Source organism: Oreochromis aureus, linkage group 3 (assembly GCF_013358895.1).
Source record: "Oreochromis aureus strain Israel breed Guangdong linkage group 3, ZZ_aureus, whole genome shotgun sequence".
Classification (NCBI taxonomy): domain Eukaryota; kingdom Metazoa; phylum Chordata; class Actinopteri; order Cichliformes; family Cichlidae; genus Oreochromis; species Oreochromis aureus.
In genome coordinates, this window is record NC_052944.1 from 108,234,084 (window position 1) to 108,254,133 (window position 20,050).

General features: G+C 41.1%; 1 protein-coding gene across 1 annotated transcript in view; it reads left to right on the forward strand.

Annotated features, from left to right (window-relative positions):
• LOC116335494 (alpha-2-macroglobulin-like) overlaps nt 1-20,050 on the forward strand; it is a 33,032-nt gene continuing 12,982 nt past the window's right edge. The window contains exons 1-19 of the mRNA XM_039609207.1: nt 1-138; nt 217-397; nt 491-644; nt 2,570-2,622; nt 2,726-2,746; nt 3,520-3,685; nt 3,761-3,845; nt 3,944-4,094; nt 5,801-5,918; nt 6,012-6,121; nt 6,209-6,376; nt 6,625-6,852; nt 17,040-17,103; nt 17,198-17,343; nt 17,702-17,851; nt 18,714-18,857; nt 18,964-19,066; nt 19,163-19,301; nt 19,616-19,841. Of these exons, the coding sequence (XP_039465141.1) occupies nt 59-138; nt 217-397; nt 491-644; nt 2,570-2,622; nt 2,726-2,746; nt 3,520-3,685; nt 3,761-3,845; nt 3,944-4,094; nt 5,801-5,918; nt 6,012-6,121; nt 6,209-6,376; nt 6,625-6,852; nt 17,040-17,103; nt 17,198-17,343; nt 17,702-17,851; nt 18,714-18,857; nt 18,964-19,066; nt 19,163-19,301; nt 19,616-19,841 (2,487 nt within the window). The 5' untranslated portion in view covers nt 1-58. The remainder of the gene's footprint in view (nt 139-216; nt 398-490; nt 645-2,569; nt 2,623-2,725; nt 2,747-3,519; nt 3,686-3,760; nt 3,846-3,943; nt 4,095-5,800; nt 5,919-6,011; nt 6,122-6,208; nt 6,377-6,624; nt 6,853-17,039; nt 17,104-17,197; nt 17,344-17,701; nt 17,852-18,713; nt 18,858-18,963; nt 19,067-19,162; nt 19,302-19,615; nt 19,842-20,050) is intronic.

Genomic DNA, 20,050 nt, shown 5'->3' on the forward strand with positions numbered 1-20,050 from the left:
TGGGGACGATCAGCCAATATTTAGCCGAAGCTGACACTGAGGATTATCACAACCAGTCATGGACCGTCTCTGGATCCTGAGCTGCACTCTGTGTGTCCTCCTGAGCTGGATACATGTGGATCAAGCGGTGGCTGAACCGTGAGTTTGTCTTCAGCGTGTTTTGTCTGTGTGAGTTGTTCACTGCAGTAACTGCTGTATGTGCGATGCTGTATGCAGCCAGTACCTGGTGGCCATTCCTGCAGTTATTGAAGCTGGAGCTGAGGCCAAATTCTGTGCAACTCTCCGACAGCCCAGTGGGACTCTGGTCATGACGGTCACTTTGAAGTCCCGAGAGAAGAACACGACCTTATTCACACATACGTCAAATGAAGCATTTCAAACCTGTGTTCAGTTTAAGGTCCGCAACCAGCACTTTCACACACAAAGTGTGTTTGTTAGTTTTTATAGCATTATTGGCTTTAATGACTATCTAAATATCCCACTGTCCCAGGCTCCTTTGGTACAAAAGGAGGTGCAAGACTTTCAGGTGGAGGTACGAGGAGACACATTTTACTCCAAACAAGTCAGAAAAGTGATGATCCAAACATATGATACCTTCACATTCATCCAAACAGACAAACCCATCTACCTCCCTGGACAAAAAGGTAACAATGTGTTGTTATGTTATATAAAACATGTAGTTCATTCAAATTCCATCATCATGAGGCAACTGCTCCACCATCTCCAATTTGTGGAACAAGTTTTATGGTCCAAAATTTGGACACACATACAGTGATTGATGTAAAAGTTGTGCTTCATTTAGCAAACGCTTTTCAAGATATTTAATACCGTCCATTGACCGAGATGTTTGTTCGCACTTTGAAATCTGAGTCCATCTTTGAATATAACTGTTTTAAAAATTCACACCAATGGAAAATAAAACATGCAGATGACTCAGAGTGCACGACTCCCCCTAAAGGGCAAAGTCCATATTATATTACTCAGACATGATTTAGTTTTTGTACTATCTGTCCCCGATTACAGAGTCAAATTCATTTTATGTGAAAGTTTAATGGTTTTATCTTTAATAGTTTTATTGTTCACAATTAAATTATGTTCAAACATGGAATTCACAGCACCAAAAATCATGAGGGAAGGATATGGAGGGCCACGGGTGCCAAAAATGTATGAAACACATAATTAGACAATAAATTAAATGTCTCGTTATATATATATATATATATATATATATATATATATATATATATATATATATATATATATATATATATATATATATATTTATATATATATACAGGTCCTTCTCAAAAAATTTGCATATTGTGATAAAGTTCATTATTTCCTGTAATGTACTGATAAACATTAGACTTACATATATTTTAGATTCATTACACACAACTGAAGTAGTTCAAGCCTTTCATTGTTTTAATATTGATGATTTTGGCATACAGCCCATGAAAACCCAAAATTCCTATCTATAAATAATGAACTTTATCACAATATCCTAATTTTTTTAGAAGGACCTGTATATATATACAATAATTAAATATCAGTCATTTAATTTAAAAAATGTAAAAAAATTATTGAATTATTGAATGATCTGAAAAAGTTTCTGTTCATCTGGATGTTTTCAGTGGGGAAACCTTGAACCAGTGATTTTGTTTGTTCCAGCCAGGGTACGATACCAGAGCTCTGCTTTGCACCTCTTCCATGTAGCGAACGGCACATTGTTCCTTCAGTGGGCTGGTTTCAGTCATTATGCAAATGTACTGTTTATAAGATTGGGGAAAGCTGCAGTCAGCTGAGACTGAAGAAGTCACCTGGATCAGTGACGCAACGTTTATCCACTGAAAACGTGCAGATGAACAGAATCAACTTTTGGAGATTTACTTACCTGGATCACAGAGCGTACACCAACACATATTTAGGTTTTTATTTCTGATTTCCAGTTTCCAACACATATTTAATGACCTCGTTATATATTCAATTCATTATTTCTCATTTTGATTATTTACAAGGATATTTAATTATTTCACTGTCCAATTATTGGTTTTCAATGTAATTAATTATTTTGTGTTTATTAATCAGTTTTATCTGTCACCCATCAAACTCAGGGACAGAGACAATTTACACTAAGTCCAAAGTATTGCTTTGGCCTGGTGTTTGTTTATTTAGTGGGCCCTGCTTAATGCACACAGCCATTTGGACCTGATGGAGCTACACCATAAGCAGTATTTTGAAATACTTGCCGTGTCACCAAATATGATTTTATTATTTTTATGTAGTGCAACCTTCAAGCATTTGGTCGGTCTGTCCACATAACCACCAATTCATATAAGTCCATTATCTGAGATTTGTATTGACTTGCTGTTTAATTCACGATGCACTGCAGCACAGCAACCATGAAATATTTATTTAAAAATTGAAAAACAAAATACATAATTAATAATAATTAAGTAATTAAGTGTTTATTTTGTTAATTTTAGCAATCATGGCCCCAACCCTAATGGACCTTTGTTTCAAAGTATAAGGAGAGAAACAGATGATCTCTTTGAACTTTTTCTCACAGTGAATTTCAGAGTCGTTGCGATGGATAATAACATGCGACCGGCCAATCAGCTGGTGAGTTTTTGAACAGTGTTACTAATGATGCTGTTTAGAATTGGCATGCAGTGATTTACACAACAACGTCTTAACTCCACCTGTCTTTGGTTCTTTCTTTCAGTATGATGTCATTGAACTTCAGGTAAGAGAATATCTCCAGAAAAGGTTTTTACTTCTGCTGTAAATGCATCAACACAATGCTGAACACATGCAGTCAGACTTGATTGTTCCCTGCTTATATACACACTGCTTCTGCAGTATTACTCCAAGTCACTGACAGTTTCAAAACTGGACGAATTGGGTTGCATATATACAGAGGTGGGTCAAGTATCCAAAAATTGTACTCAAGTAAAAGTAGCATTACTTTAAAATATTATTAAGTAAAAGTGAAAAGTAGTGTTCAAAAAAATACACCAGTGAGATTGCTGTCAGTGCTCGTAGGGTCAGGTGCAGCTGCCATTCCAGCCAATCTTTAAGCCTGTATAATGATATTGACAACAAAGAGTTGTACTGGTCTTACAGCCAACAGGAAAATATCCAGAATACCAGATTACCAGTCAAGCCCTGCTGTCACCACAACTTTGCGATGCCAGTAAAGTTAGAAAGCTCCCTGTGACTCATAGCTGGCAATGGCATTACCAGCTTATTATTCCTTTAATTGGTATTATAGAAAATGAACAAATAAACAAATGTTCAAAAGAATTATTGTGTTTTTACACCTGCCTTTTCATTGGCATTGTTGTCATTTTAAAGCAGGGGAAGCTATACATATATATATATATATATATATATATATATATATATATATATATATATATATATATATATATATATATATATATATAAAAATATAAATGTATATACATATATAAAACTACTATGTGTATTAGCTGTCACTGTCATTTGATTTAACAGGATCCTCACAGTAACAGGATTGGACAGTGGCTAAATGAAACATCCAATAGCAGAATACTGCAGCTTTCTTACTCCTTGGACACTGAGGCCCGTGAGGGACCGTACCAGATCATTGTGTCAGTGGGTGAGAGGAAAATATCTCACAATTTTAAAGTGGAGAAATATGGTAAGTCAGTCTTATTTATTTTTAAATTCTTTGTTGTAATGGAGTGCAAATGCTGACATTCATATTTTTCCCCAGTTTTACCCAAATTTGATGTGACAGTAAATACATCTGAAGAAGTGAGTATTGGGCAGGAAGACATTGAAGCTGAAGTGTGTGCAAAGTAAGGAAAAATTCTTTCAGGACAAATTATGTGTTGTTGAAAATCTGGAGTTTGGAGAGCAAATGACTCATAATGTGTACTTATTTTTCTTTAAACAGGTACACATATGGACAGCCTGTACCAGGACGTGTTACAGTTAATGTGTGCAGACCTATTAATAGCTACTTTTTCCATGGTTTATTGGTGCACAGTGAGGATGATTTGGCCCCATTTCAGATAAGTGCGCCCTGCCACACAGAGACAAAGCAGGTACAGTTATGGCTTTATTTCTCGTTTTTTCTCTGATTCTTTGGGTACATTCAGGCCACTGCATTAGCATTACAGCACACGGGTTGCCTGCTGTACTCAGTTAAGCTGGCGCCATGTGTTCTCTTCACTTTTTTTTCTACAGTTTCATTGTCTCATATGTCACATACTGGGTTATGTGCCTTCATTGAGCCGTGAGCTAAGGCAAGTGGTGTGTTTCATTATGTCTGACACACAAGAGAATACAATTTCAGACTGTTACACTGACACAAGCAGAATGAATAGCTACAGGGTTTAATGAAACATGCAAACACAAATAGAAATACAGCCTGAAGTCTCTCAGGCAAGCTTTCATGAGTTCAAACCCCACTGTTAGATTCAAAGAAGGACATGGGAGTAAAAGATGTGCTTTTGTAACAGGCTGCTCAACAATGTGATGCAAGTTCAAACTGGTTCTTTGCTAAGTCGTCTGTTATGTGTAGAAACAATAATCCTTGAGGCAGGTGTCCTTGTTGTGCTTGGATGGTTCATTGGTCAACATAAAGTGCCTGATGCAAATAAAGGAATTAAAAAAAGCCTTTCTCTAGAAATGATCAGGTACGGGGACTGAACTGGAAATGAATGTAAAAGCAGCCAAAGTCTAAACAAAAACTGCTCAAGCAGGAAGAAATTAACAAAGTTTGGCTCTTTGGAAGCCAAGAAACAAATAAAAACATGGTTGGGTGAAGAGGTTTTCACAGTACTGTATAACATATAGTGTAGCACTGAAATTTTAAGGATGTAAATGAGATACTGCTGGGAAATTTAAACGATACAGTGGTTTTGTGAGGTGATACCATCATACTGCTATACAGGCCCACTTCGACAGCATGTTTGGGATGTTGTGGAGGATACAGCGTCTGTGTTTTCCAACGAGAATTTCAGATTTTGAATCATCTGAGCACAGAGCAGTTTTTGTCATTTTAAATGAGCTTCAACCCAGAAAAGAATGCAGCGTTTCCAGTTCGCATTCACATTTGACTTCTTCTTTGCGCGATGGAGCTTTAACCTGCGTTTGTGGGTGGCACGGTGAACTTTGTGTGCAGATATTGATTTGTGAAAGTGTTCCTGAGGCCATGCAGTGATCTGAGTGGCAGAATGACGACAGTTTTTCATGCATTGCTGCCCGAGGGCCTGGAGACTGCAGCCATCTGATAGTGGATTTCAGCCTTATCCTTTGCACGTTTTGATGACATTATGCACTGCAGATGATGAGATATTCCCCGTCTTGATAATTTTACATTAATGAAATTATTCTGTTATTGTTCTACAATTTGTGGACACAGTCCTTTGCAGATTTGTAAACCTCCGCCCATCTGTATTTCTGAGAAACTCTGCCTCTCTGTGATGATCTTTTTATACACGTTTATCTGAATGATCTGTTGCCAGGTAACATAATCAGTTGCAAAATGTTCCCACAGCTGTGATAGTTTAGTAACACTGACCCCTCCAGACTTTTGTCCCCCCACCCTACATTTTTGAACCATATTGCTTTCATCAAATTCAAAATGAGCTCAAGTTTTTCATGATTCTGTAAAATCTCATAGTTTGAACTTTTAATATATTTTATAGATTCAATTGTAAATGAGATTTGATTCTAATTTTGGTTTATTTCTAGTAAGATTGTATCGCACACAGCAGTCATTTTCTTTCTTTATTGTTCTTTCCAGGCAGACAAGACTGACTGTGCAACGTTTTCCTTCAACATGTCAATTTTTACTAAAATGGACCAAAAGGTGCTTCAAGATGTTCTGGATATCAGGGCCAAAGTGGAAGAAGAGGGAACAGGCAAGTTGTGTTTTTCCTTTAAAATGACACATCAATGTGTATTTAACCAAAAAGACATTCACAGGATTGTAACATGAACGTTTTTACATTCAGGTATTTCACTCCCTCAAGAGAAGAGAGTCACGATTTCTTATGTCCTTGGAAAAGTGTCTTTCATTAACATGCCCAAGGTTTGGGAACGGGGATCTAATGTGGAAGGAAAAGTAAGCCTAACATGTTGTTTTCAGCTCAGTTTGTCACATTTATGTTATTTGTATTTTCCACTGATAGAGCATTGTGTGTTTCAACAGGTCAAAGCAGTGTACCACAATAATACACCAGTTTGTGACGCACCGGTCTACCTGTTCACGGGACAACTGTGGCAAACACGCTCACTACAAAATCTGACAACTGACAGCAACGGTGTGGCCTCATTTTCTTTCAGCACTGATAACTTTGACCAGGATATCCAACTCCATGTGAGCTGACACACTGAAACAATGTGTAATTTAATGCAGCCATCACAGCAGCCTGAAGCCACAACTGGTTTCTGATAGGCTGCAAATGTCCAAATACCTCCCACAGTGGGAGGTATTTGGACATGGCAATACTGAAACAATTTATGACTCATCTTACTCCACCTTTGCCTTGCTTATACAGACTGCCTCGTTGAGCAGTGTTATTTTTAGATCAAGTTTTTAAATTTTTGTTTCTTATCCCCAACTAGGCAAGCCTGACACCAACAGTGGACTACCAAGAACACAGAACTGCATACTATGACAGGGGATTTCACACCTTATCCATGTCCCAGCCGTCTTCTCCTGATATTAAAACAATCAGCTCTCTAGAGGTACAGAAGAAGGATAAAGCAGTGCCCTGTGACGCAGAAGAAGACATATCAGTCCAGTACACGATAGTGGGAGAGTCTCCGGGGACTGTGGATGTCATTTATCTGGTGAGTTATCTCTGGGTTTACTACAAAGTTGAACATGACCAGACTTTTTGTGTGTTTGCTAAAAAAGTACTGTTGTAATTAGGGATGGGTATCGTTTAGGTTTTATCCGATACCGGTACCAAACCGGTACTTTTGAAACGGTGCCGGTGCTTAAACGGTGCTCAAACCGGTGCTTAAAGAATGGAGAACACAAACTTTGTCCAAAAACCTCTCATGTTTAGCTGTTTTTTTGTTAAACGATAACAATGTTAGCCTTTTCTGCAGCTATAGGGCATATATGGTCTCACTCTTGGCTGGAAGCAGTGCTTAAACAATGGAAAAAACACAAACTTTGTCCAAAAACCTCTCATGTTTAACTGTTTTCCACTTTTTCTTTGGTCATTTTAGCCTTTTTGGCCAGGGTGAAGGGAGTATCTGCCATCAAACAAGAAGACAGCCGCATGTAACTACGACGGTGTTTGCTAGTTCACCTTACATGCATTAATGTAATAACGTGGTTAGCGTACTCAACGTACATTACACACAAACAACATGAAGCTACTCACGCAGAGAAGAACGGCTGCTGCTGCCATCATCATCCTCATCATTTCTGCTACGCTGACAGGGCTAGGGGCCAGGACTCTACTCTTCGGGTTTTTGGGGGATATTGCTAACTCCGGGTCCGATAACAGGCACCACACCCGCAGTAGATGTGCACGGTGTGAGGTCTCGCAGCAAGCTATCAAATACGGCGCATTTCTGGGCTTTAAAAAAACGCTATGCGTTGCCAGGTGTTTCATCAGATTTGAGGTGTTACCTCCTTTGACAGTATCACAGTATCAGCTTAAAGCACTTGTTGCAGGCTGCTGAGTTTGCATCTTTTGCTGTGAAGTACAGCCAGACTTTTGACCGCTTCGCCTTGGGCATTTTTAATCTGTAGCTCTGCTCTAAAAGAACGTACGTACCTGGCCCCGCCTACTATCCTCAGAAACGTAAAATGATTGGCTAGAATCTAAAGTGTATCACAGCTCAGGAAAAAAAAGCACCGAAATAAAGCACCAAAATGTGCGCTGCTTTTCGGTCTGGTTACTACCGTTTATGTCAGAACCGGTGCCATCATGGCACCGGACACCGGTACCCATCCCTAGTTGTAATGCCCATCATGACTGAAGAAGACACTCTCAGTCCATCATGGAAATCCAGCAGCCTCGATCTATTTCAGCCTTAATACGTGATCCAGCCCAAACTATATGCTTTATCAAAACGTAAAACTAGGGAGTGTGTCTGTCTCCTGAATCACAGACTTCATGCCTGGTTCCTCTGTTTTGTCCCTCATCATTTTCTGTCAGCTTAGTAATTAGCCTCAGTGTTTAGTCATTTGTTCATGATATCCTTAGTTTTCTCTCTCTGTTAAGTATTTATATTCTTAGGCCTTCGTAGATTTAGTCATCTGGGTTCTGTTCTCAGTTAATCGTGCTTTCCCTGTGTTTCCCCTGCACTTTTCAAGTCTCGTCTTTTAGTGACCCCACATTTAGTTATTTTCTGTTTTATTTTTTAATCCTTTGTTTTGTTTATCTTGTCTTGTTTTCCCCATTGAGTTCTAGCAATGTTCCACAGGTGTTTCCTCTCTGTTCTGTCTGTTTATTCTCCTGTTCCCATACACTGTTTCCTGGGATTCCAGTTTTTCCTAGAAGTGTATTTCCTTAGTTAGCATTTCCAGTGGACTATCTTGAACTTGTTTTTCTTTCCACTTCTGTGTCTTGAGTTCTGCATTTGGGTGTGTACCCTGATTGCATTACATGATAAGCCTGTCACAGCAGTAGTTTTTAGCTTTCTCTAACTTGGATGTAACTGCCCCTGAAGTTTATTGTTGATGTTTGGGTAGAATAACGGGCCATGCTCCAACTGATGTTTAACCAAATTTTAAATCTTGTCTTCACCAGCAAACACCGTGAAAAACTACAGTGAAAACAGCAATGAAAACACAGATATTGTGTCAGCAAAATAAAATTACAATCGCAATAAAACGTACACACAAAGTAAAATACACAACCATACCAGGTGCGCCTTTCTACAAAACATTGTGAGCAGTTGCAGTCCATATTCTTTCTCCTTATTCACAAGCTAGCTTGTTTTTCTGGCTTGAGTCTTCAGTCTCTGGTGGCATGTGCATGGGCTCAAATTGTGGTCATAAATATTTTGTACTTGTAAATCAGGATTTGTATGTGTAAAAAAATTTATGTGTGCATAAAAAAGGATTTGTGTGTGGACTTAGCCAAAAAATATGTGACAAACTCTGCACTCAAGTTTCAAGTTACAAGTACAAATTTTGACCCTATTTTTCTTCCTTTCATCTGATTGGCCAATGTCCTGTCATACAATTAGGGCTGGACCAGGTGACCCTGAATCCTCCCTTAGTTATGCTGCAATAGACGTAGGCTGCCGGGGATTCCCATGATGCATTGAGTTTTTCCTTTCCAGTCACCTTTCTCACTCACTATGTGTTAATAGACCTCTCTGCATTGAATCATACCTGTTATTAATCTTATTGTAGGGTCTACCTTAAAGCACCTTGAAGTGACAGTTTTTTAGAATAAATTGAATTAAATTATTTTGATTGATTCTCACTGAAGGCATCAAAACATCAAAATGAATGAACACATATTTAATCATTTGGTGAACAATGCTGAGCACTTGTTGGCCTTTTTTGCGGTCCATTTCATCCCAAACCATCTCCTTTGAGTTTAAGTCAGGTGACTGGGGAGGCTAGGCAATCTGGCGCAGCACTCCATTACTCTCCTACTTGGTCAAACAGCACTCACACAGCCTGGAGGTGTGTTTGGGGTCGTTGCCCTGTTGTAAAATAGATGATGCAATGGCATGTGGCTGCAGGATGCTGTGGTAGCCATGCTGGGTCAGTGTGCCTTCCATTTTGAATAAATCCCCAACAGTGTCACCAGCAAAGCCATTCCTTGTGTTTCTTGGCTGAATCGTAGCATAAACGAATCACTCACTCACTCACCCCTCCCTCCTGGCTCACAGCTTCTTCTTCTTCTTGGTTGGCAACCAATGTTAAGTCGCACTACCGCCCCCTGGCTCACAGCTCAGGGGACATTTAGATGCGAAAATATATATTTGACACATGTGAGGAAAATACTAATAAAATAAAATAAAAATAAATAAAATAAATGTTCCCTTTAGAAACCTTTTTTTTTTGCTCTTTTTTTCCTCTATAAAAATAGTTGTTTTTCTTTTTCAGTCACTCATCTTAGCAGTAGGATTTACATGAAAAGAGAAACAAACTAAGTTTGAGTGAAAATGTACATTTTTTTGCACTCTCTGGTCAACTGACTCAGTGACTCAAATGACTCAAAACCCCCGATTCACTTTGGTGAGTGACTCATTCAAACTTGATTAAGTAAAACGAATCAAATTTACCATCACTATCTGCTACTGGAACTCTGTGTGGCATTTATCTGGACTCTAATCTGAGCTGCTGTTAACTTGTGATTTCTAAGACTGGTGACTTGTATGAATTTATCCTCAGCAGCAGAGGTGACTCTTGGCCTTCGTTTCCTCATGTAAGCCAGTTTCATCGCAGTGCTTGATGGTTTTCGTGACTGCACCTGGGGACACATTCAAATAGAGATTGACAGACCACGTGACTTTCGCGCATTCCTTTGTGGGTACCCGTGGCAACAAAATCAAAACACTGCATCAGGCGCTAGTATTTCCAGCACCGGTAATCATTAATTCTGCGGTTTTAATCCCTACTTACATTTTATTTGCCCAAAAACAGTTATGTACAAAACAACGGACAACACGGCAGGTCCGTACAAAGACAGACTTGACGAAAAGGCAAAAATCAAAGGATTGAAAGGGTTAGACCCATACGAGCATACAGAGTGGAGTAAGGATGTTAGCGTGCTGCCCAACTTTCATCACGCACATATTTATTATTATATGGTCCTAAGTGTGAGTGTATGCACTTCACGTTTGTTAACTTCAGATCCCTGCAACAAGCCCAGCTCCAGTTTACTTTGGTGATTTGGACTATTCCATTTCACAGCTGTTGTTAATTTTTTTCCTCTATCTCCTGTACAGGCCAACACAATCTATTTGTCGTTTCAGGTTGTAGTATTACACAACATTTTCAGATCTAATAGAAATAAAATAAGTGCTTCGTAATTCATTCAATTTATTGTCTTTATTTATAACTGACATTAAGATAAGATAAGATAAGATAACCTTTATTAGTCCCACATGTGGGAAATTTGTTTTGTCACAGCAGGAAGTGGACAGTGCAAAAGTTATGAAACAAAAATTATAATAAAATAAAATAAGAATAAATACAGTACACAACTGTACAGAATAGAATAAAATAAAATACTATATACAGTAGAATAAAATAGAATAAAATATACAATAAGATAAAAATAGAATACAAATGCTATATACAACTGAGTAAAAAATACAACGATGCCAGGAAGATTATTGCACTTAGTGTTATTGCACATGTGTGGATGTGTGTGTTTGATCAGTCAAAGTCTTTATTGTAGAGTCTGACAGCAGTGGGGAGGAAAGACCTGCGAAATCTCTCCGTCCCACACCGTGGGTGCCGCAGTCTCCCACTGAAGGAGCTGCTCAGTGCTGTCACAGTCTCATGCATGGGGTGGGAGATGTTGTCCATCAGGGATGACAGCTTAGCCGCCATTCTCCTGTCACTCACCACCTCCACTGGGTCCAGAGGGCATCCTAGAACAGAGCTGGCCCTTCGGATCAGCCTGTTCAGTCTCTTCCTGTCCCCAGCAGAGATGCTGCCACCCCAGCAGACCACACCGTAAAAGATGGCTGAGGCCACCACAGAGTCATAGAAGGTCTTCAGGAGAGGGCCCTCTACTCCAAACGACCTGAGTCTCCGCAGCAGGTACAGCCTGCTCTGCCCTTTCCTGTAGAGGGCGTCTGAATTATGAGTCCAGTCTAGTTTGTTGTTCAGATGAACACCAAGGTACCTGTAGCTGTCCACAGCCTTGATGTCCATACCTTGGATGTTCAGTGGTTGCAGTGGAGGATGCTTGTGCCTGCGGAAGTCTACCACCAGCTCCTTGGTTTTACTGGCATTGATCTGGAGGTAGTTCAGCTGGCACCAGTCCACAAAGTCCTGAGTCAGTCCTCTGTACTGCTTGTCGTCCCCATCAGTGATGAGGCCGACTATTGCAGAGTCATCAGAGAACTTCTGCAGGAAGCACTGGGTGGAGTTGTGGGAGAAGTCTGCAGTGTAGATGGTGAAGAGGAACGGAGCCAGAACCGTTCCCTGTGGGGCCCCGCACTGCAGGCGACCCTGTCCGACACACAGCCCTGAGTCCTCACATACTGTGGTCGGTTGGTGAGGTAGTCCAAAATCCAGGTAGTGAGGTGATGGTCCACTCCAGAGTTCTCCAGCTTGTCCTTCAGAACCGTGGGAAGAATAGTGTCGAAGGCACTGGAGAAATCAAAGAACATGATTCTCACAGTGCTCCCAGCGGTCTCCAGGTGAGCGAGGGAACGATGTAGGAGGTGAATGACGGCATCATCCGCTCCAATGCCAGGCTGGTAGGCAAACTGAAGTGGGTCCAGTGATGAGCTCACAAGGCGCCGAAGCTGAGCCAGGACCAACCGCTCCAGGGTCTTCATCAGGTGGGATGTCAGAGCCACCGGCCTGTAGCTGTTGAGGTCCTTGGGCGTGAAGTCTTTGGCACTGGAACAACACAGGAAGTTTTCCAGAGCTGTGGGACTCTTCCCAGCCTCAGGCTCAGGTTGAAGAGGTGCTCCATCACCCCACACAGTTGGTCCGCGCAGGACCTGATGACCCTCGACCTGATGCCATCTGGACCCGCTGCCTTCTTGGCTTTAATCCTCCTCAGTTCCCTCCTAACCTGGGTGGTTGAGAGAGACAGGCTGGAGCCTTGTGTTGAGTGTGTATTGGATGCTGTTGTTGGGGGTGGGGAGGAGTGAGCAGGGTGAATAGAGGAGGTGTGAAGTGTCTGAGGTGTCAGAGGTGGAACAGCAGCAGTGGGGGTGGGTGAGTCTGCAGTCGATGTTGGAGACTGCCTCATGGCTGAATCAAATCTGTTGAAGAAATGATTCAGTTCATTTGCCCACCTCACATCCCTCCCAGGCAGAGAGTTCTGATGTTTGTGGCCTGAGATGGTTCTGAGGCCTCTCCAGACTTCACCAACGTTATTTTGCTGAAGCTGGTTCTCCATCTTTTGCCTGTAGCTGTCCTTCCCATTCCTTATCAGTCCCCTCAACTCTCTCTGCACCCTTTTCAACTCCTCTTTGTCTCTGGATTTGAAGGCCCTCCTCTTCTGCTTGAGGACAGCTTTAATTTCTGGAGTAATCCAAGGTTTGTTGTTGGAGAAACACCGTACAGTCCTGGTAGGTACGGTGTTATCCACACAGAAATTAATATAGTCAGTAATGCATGTAGTAAGGCTGTCAATGTCCTCTCCGTGGTCGTCACAGATCATCTCCCACACAGTCGACTCAAAACAATCCTTAAGAGCCTCCTCGCTCTCCTCCGACCATCTCTGTACTGTGCGGGTGGCTGGTGGCTCCCCTGCGCACTAAGGGCTCATACACAGGGACAAGGTGCACCAGGTTGTGATCAGATCTGCCCAGGGAGGGAGAGGTGATGAACTGTATGCCTCTTCTGCATTGGCATACAGTAAGTCCAGTGTTTTATTGTCTCTGGTTGGGCAGGTCACATACTGGGTGAAGGTGGGCAGTGTGGAGTCCAGTGAGGCATGATTGAAGTCCCCTGATATTATGAGAAGGGCTCTCGGAGATTGTGTCTGCAGTCTGCTGACCACAGAGTGGAGAGTGTCACAGGCTGCATCCGCGTTGGCGAGGGGGGACATACGCTGTTATCGCGATAACATGCGAGAATTCCCGGGCAGGTAGTACGGACGCATGCTAACGGCTAACAGCTCAATGTCTCTGCTGCAGAGTTGTTCTTTTACAGTGATGTGCCCAGGGTTACACCATCTGTCATTCATAAACACTGCCAGTCCCCCACCTTTCCTCTTACCGCTCTCTCTCGTCCTGTCCGCCGCAGCATCTGGAATCCCGGTAGTGTCACGCCGTGTCCGGAGTTAGCGGTGTTAGCCACGACTCCGTTAGCATCATGATGCTACATTGCCGGTACTCCCTCTGTGACCAGGTTAGCGACGTGAGCTCATCCATCTTATTGGGCAAAGATCGTACATTTCCAATAATTACAGAAGGACGAGATGGTCGATAACGTCTCCTTCTCGGGCGACGGCGCTCCTTCCCAGCACGACACCCCGTCTTTTCCTCCTCAGCTCGCTGGGAATGTCGGGTCTGTCCGCCGGCAGTACCGCTGTGGGACGCAGCGCTAACAGCTGATCCTTACTGTAAACAAAGGATCCCTGCTCTGGGTCCCCAGACACGGGTGAAAAAAGTAGAAAAAAACTAAGAAAAACGACCAGAACTAGCACAAAACGGTAGAACATGGTTGCAGAGACTAATTACTAATACGTTAGTTATAAAAAATTACGAGAAGAAAAAGATAAGAAAGAAAGAAACTCAGAATGAGCAGAGCTGCTGTAACAGGCTGCCGCACACGGGGGGCGCCGGAATTATTGTTTCATTCTATTACAGAATCTCACAAGAAAGAGGCAAAATTGTAAAAATCCATCATGATTTATTAGCTGCTTCGGTGAAAAACAAATCAACAATGCAAAAAAAAAAATAAAATATTGCAAAACAACATACTGGAAAACAGTTATTCATCACTTGATTGCTTCAGTACAACACTTGGGCACATATATGCAGGACGTTTTGTGGCTGTTTTGATATCGCTCTCTCATAACCGATCAAATCTCACTGTGGTAGCAGCTTTACAATCAGCATGACCCAGGTTGATAGAGGTCCCCAGTCTGGATCGCATTCCAGCATTTTGTAGGCTGGTTTTCCTACAAAACACAACAAACATTAGCCCGCAAAGCCACAGTGAACAAAGCAGCATAGCGCAACAAATTCAATTCAAATCAATATAAGACTTATCTGTAACCTACATCAACAATTATGGTATGATAAATTACGTAATAACTACAACAGAAGACTTACCTTTGTGGAAATGCTTGGAGCAGACTAACATGTGAGCTGGAGTGTTCTGGAACGTTATATTTGGTCTTCCAATGGCTGCAATCCAGGCCATCCGTCGGCTCTTTGTTACTTCGGAAACATGGCTTGAATAATTTCTCTTCCACGACATAATCCGATAAAAAATGATCTCTTTACCCGTCGGCTTCCCGTGGCTGTCATGCGACTGGCTATTGCAGTTCCCTCGCCCGATTGCTTCCCCCAAAAAGTAATCCCGTTACTTTACTGATTACTTATTTTCAAAAGTAATTAATTACTTAGTTACTTAATTACTTTTTAAAAACACGATTTACAACCTGAATAGGTAATAAAGCAAAAGATCTTTCAGCCCAATTCTTTTTTTTTCTGCATAATCCATCATATAAAACGTAACCAAATGAAAAAATCTCTTTTTAAAACTTGTTTTATTAGTGTTAATCTTTTAACTTTATGCATCAAGCAAAAATTTAATTATATGCAACATTTTAGATGTTAAGAGATGTTAAGAAATCAGTTTTACCCCGGTTCTTTTTTATTCCTCGGGCATCCAGAGACGGCACCGGACTCAGTAGTTATTTCACAAAACCTTTATTCATCTTTATTCATCTTCATTTAAGCATGCATCTTCTAGAAGGGAAGACGTGCAAGGCCAGTGTCCCTCTGCAGATCTTCACTCCTTTGTATGTGAAACACAGTTTTGTAGAAGCGACCCCATCATAAAACCCCCATGGTGTGCTGCAAACTCTGTGTGTCTGTGTGTGTATGCACGAGCACGTGAGTGCCTGTGTGTGCGCGTACCCGTGTGTATGTGTGCGCATGTGAGTGACTGTGCATGTGGGTGTGTCGTAACAGTCAAAGCACTGTGTGTGTGTCTCTGTGTACATGACTTCCTGGGGGTCATAAAAGTAATCACCTCACCCAATCTACACCAAATTTCTTTAGACAACATAGAAAACAGAGTTAACATATTACAAACACTGAGACCCCCACTCTGCATCCACTGGGCCGTTGGCCTCTTGTTGTCTTACATGTACAGATAAGCATGTGGAGAGTCTCCTGCAAACCTACTTCTAAGTTATGACAATTATGAGCATTTATTAAATTCAGGTAAAAGCATCAGCATCAGCAACCCCCAACTGTAGCTTCCTGTCACCTTTTATGACAGCAGACCCCCAGTGTCCATAAATTCCTTTCTCTCTAAACAATTACACACACTCTCAGGCTACAGCTAAGCCAAACTGAAACACAAACCAATCCTTCCTTATTCCTGTGATCTAAAACAAATTTAACACATCATATTATAATAATTATTTTCTTGTACTCACAAAGAATTTTGTTTAACATTTAAACCTATTTTCAGCACATTACAGCACATAAAATAAAATATTTTTTTGTGTTTACACTCACTCTTTCAAATAGATGGAAGTGAAACACAGCAGAAAATAAATCAAATCAAAGACTAGCGGTCCTGTTGCTCTATTTTCACCTGTATAGCAGGTGGAGGTTTACCCTGGTGCAGGTGTGCCGCTGTGGTCAGTGAAAGAATCTGCAAGTTTCTCTGTGAATTTCCCATTACGTCGTAGCGCACTCGGTGCTTGCTTGGAAGTTAAGGGTTTTTTTCGCTGTAAAAAGAAGTTTTCTTCCCACGCACAACGGACACTAATGTTTTTGTCACTTTTTATGGAATCAAACTCAAAGTAAGGTCAGTACTTCCACGCTTTAAACGCTGCATGCTCATACTCTCTCCCGCACTCGATATATGATCCATTATTGATCTGCACACAGCTGTTGTCACGAACGTCGCACTCGCTTACGTCACTGTCATGAGACATTCTTGCAAAAAAAATCACGGTTTTAGTAACGCAGTAACGCAGCGTTCTTACGGGAAAGTAACAGTAATCTAATTACCGTTTTTGCAATAGTAATCCCTTACTTTACTCGTTACTTGAAAAAGTAATCGGATTACAGTAATGCATTACTTGTAATGCATTACTGCCCATCTCTGATGTCCACAGATATCAGTGCTAGTTCATTCTTGTTTTTAAATGATGTCTGTCTTCCAGGTGTTGTCCAGAGGAGCTGTCATCATGCAAGGACAAAAACAGGTTGAAGTGCAAGACAGATCGGGTAAAATTTCCATATTTCCACAAATGCCACAGCCAAGCATTGACGTTGGTCTGTTTTGTTGATCTGTGGATGTATGTTTGGACCTGTGTTTCAGTGAATGAGGGCCAGGTGTCCTTTAAAGTCAGAGTGTCTCCTGAGATGGCTCCAGAGTTCCAGCTTGTGGCTTATGCCGTCCTGCCAAGTGAGGATGTAATTGCCCACAGTGCTGACTTCTCTACTGACAAATGCTTCAGCAACAAGGTGAGTGTAATTCTAGGGGTGTGCTGTGTGTTTGGTGTCTGCAGTCATGCACTGGTGTTCAAATCAAAGTCATCTCCAGTTCGCTAAATCACGTGAGGATTTATAGCATCAGATCCTAGGAGGTTAAACGACCTCATGACCCGCTCACTCCCATTTATACAAGCACTTTTTCAATGATGATGCAAGTCCTACCTATCTAACGCTGACACAGTGTTCATAGAGTGTCCAACGTGGGCTACAGCCATCCCACTGGGACTCATGATTTGTCACTCACCACAGTGAAGCAGCACATTTAGCCAGCAGTGAGTGGGCAGTTATCACAGTCACTAAACATCTACGGGTGTTTTGTGTGTGTCAGGTGTCAGTGGAGTTTTCACCGTCTTCAGCCGTCCCAGGTGAAGAGACCAACATGCAGGTGACGGCCCTGCCACGTTCTCTGTGTGGTGTGAGCGCCATCGACAAGAGCGTTCTCATCAAGGAGCCTGGGAAGACTCTGGATGCAGATAAGGTAACTGCTGATATTAACACCAGTGAGATGGACACATCCCTTATTTACAGAGCCCGTAGTGTCGTCAGTTACCAACAGCTCACGCCTTCGCTCTGGTGCTTGTGTCCTGATAAGTACTCTTTGGGTAGTCGTACATTCAACTGTTTTAAACAGTCAAATGCTGAGTTTGTCTTAAAGCAAAGTGGTATAAAAATACAAGGTTACATATGCATGTGTCTGTGATGACAGTTTTTCTAGCGAGTAAGTAAGTACCAGGTTGTTGCTCATGTGGTTGCAGACAGCAATATTTTAATCTTATAAAATTAATTCCTTTTGGGCAAATTAATATTTCAGCATGGAGATAAATCCAGGATCATGACTTTTTTTTTTAGCAAATAATTCAACCATGTAACAATCTGTAAGTGTATCACCTGCCAGTCAGTGTCTGCTTTACTTGAGAAGAATTTAACTTTACATCAAAACTGCTCAAATACATGAGTATTTGTTGATGTTAAACATACAGCAAAACCTGGAAAAAGTGAGACTTAGTGAGTTTAAGGAGCTACAGAGACAGCTTCAAATGGAGACTTACTGTAGCCATATAAGTCACTAAGAACGATGTGGTGTTTATAGTAAAATTGTAGAACTTCTGGAAGATTTGGTAAACAGATACTTCAACTATAATGCCTCACATCTGCGGACACTTACTGCTAACTTGATCATTTTTTTTTTCTCAGAATTCTTCTTAGATAATGTAGCAATTCATCTTAACCTAATCTGTACTCATATTTACATGTAAGAGTTAAAAAACATAATCAAATGTTACCAGGCAGGCAGGCAAAAAATGTTTGGAGGTTTTGTTGATCTGCACTTTTCTTTTCAGATATTTGACTTGCTCCCACTCAAGAAATCCTCAGGTATCCCATATGAGGTTGAAGATGCTACAGAATGCCTAAATGTGAGACCAAAAAGATATGTTTTGCCGTACCCCAGTCAAGAGCAAAATGACGCCTATGCAGTTTTCCAGGTAAAATACATGTATACCTGTGAGTCAGTCAAACATAATGTAAATGCAATAGTTTTTATTGTTGCACCAGTTTTTGCTGATCTTTGTGTGTTGCTGAAATATCTAGAAAGTCGGACTGAAGATGGCAACAAACTTGCTTATTCGATTGCCAACATGCCTCAAGTTCAAGGGAAAAGTCTACCATGATGGCTCTCATCTCATCTCCTACGGTAAATCATTCACTTGTTTGCGTTGTGTTTTTGATACAAATTTTCTTTGTATTTACCAAAAAGAAAACAGGTAATTATTTTTCTCTTTTTATTTAGCTATGCTTCCCCGGCTTAGAGATAATTCTGTTCGACTAAGTAGTCCTGGTCTGGGATCTGCTGGGCAGCTTCCTCCACTAATAGAGACAGTTCGCTCTTTCTTCCCTGAGACTTGGATCTGGGATCTGGTGGAAGTTGGGTAGGCCTCTCTTGTGAAGAGATCTGATGCATATTACAAAAAGTATATACGATCACATTTAGAAACCCATATGAACCTTCTGCTGTCTTTGCACACACAAAAAACAAAAATAGAATAACTGTCAGTTTTTTCTTAAGCATGTTTTGATGCTTCAGGCTGATGTTTTGTCATATTTAAAGTTGTGCTTTATTTTTCTGAAAAATATAATTTCACTTTCTTCAGCAACGCGGAGCTCTTTTACTTTGTCAATGCAACATATACAAGTAATTCACACTGCAGTTATAGAATATGTTTGTGTGTATCTGCTACTTCAGAGACGATGGAAAAAGGGGCGTGTCCCTGACTGTCCCAGACACCATCACCACCTGGGAGACGGAGGCTTTCTGTTTGTCCTCTCAGGGTTTTGGTTTGGCTCCTCGTAAAGAAATGAAAGTCTTCCAACCTTTCTTCCTTGAACTCACCATGCCCTACTCCATCATCCGGGGGGAGCACTTTGAACTGAAGGCGACTGTCTTTAACTACCTGACCAGCTGCATCATGGTAATGAATGATTAAAGTGTTTAAATACATTTCTGTTCATAGCCAAGGAAAACCATACTGAAAACATTACTTTCTAAGCAAAATTTATATCATAGTTATTAAAATATAATAGAAAATATTTTTTTCTTTGGCAATATAACCATGCAGGAAGCAGGCCGTTCTTGAACCAACCCTCCTCTAGCTTTCTTTGTGCGCTCATGCACCTTGTA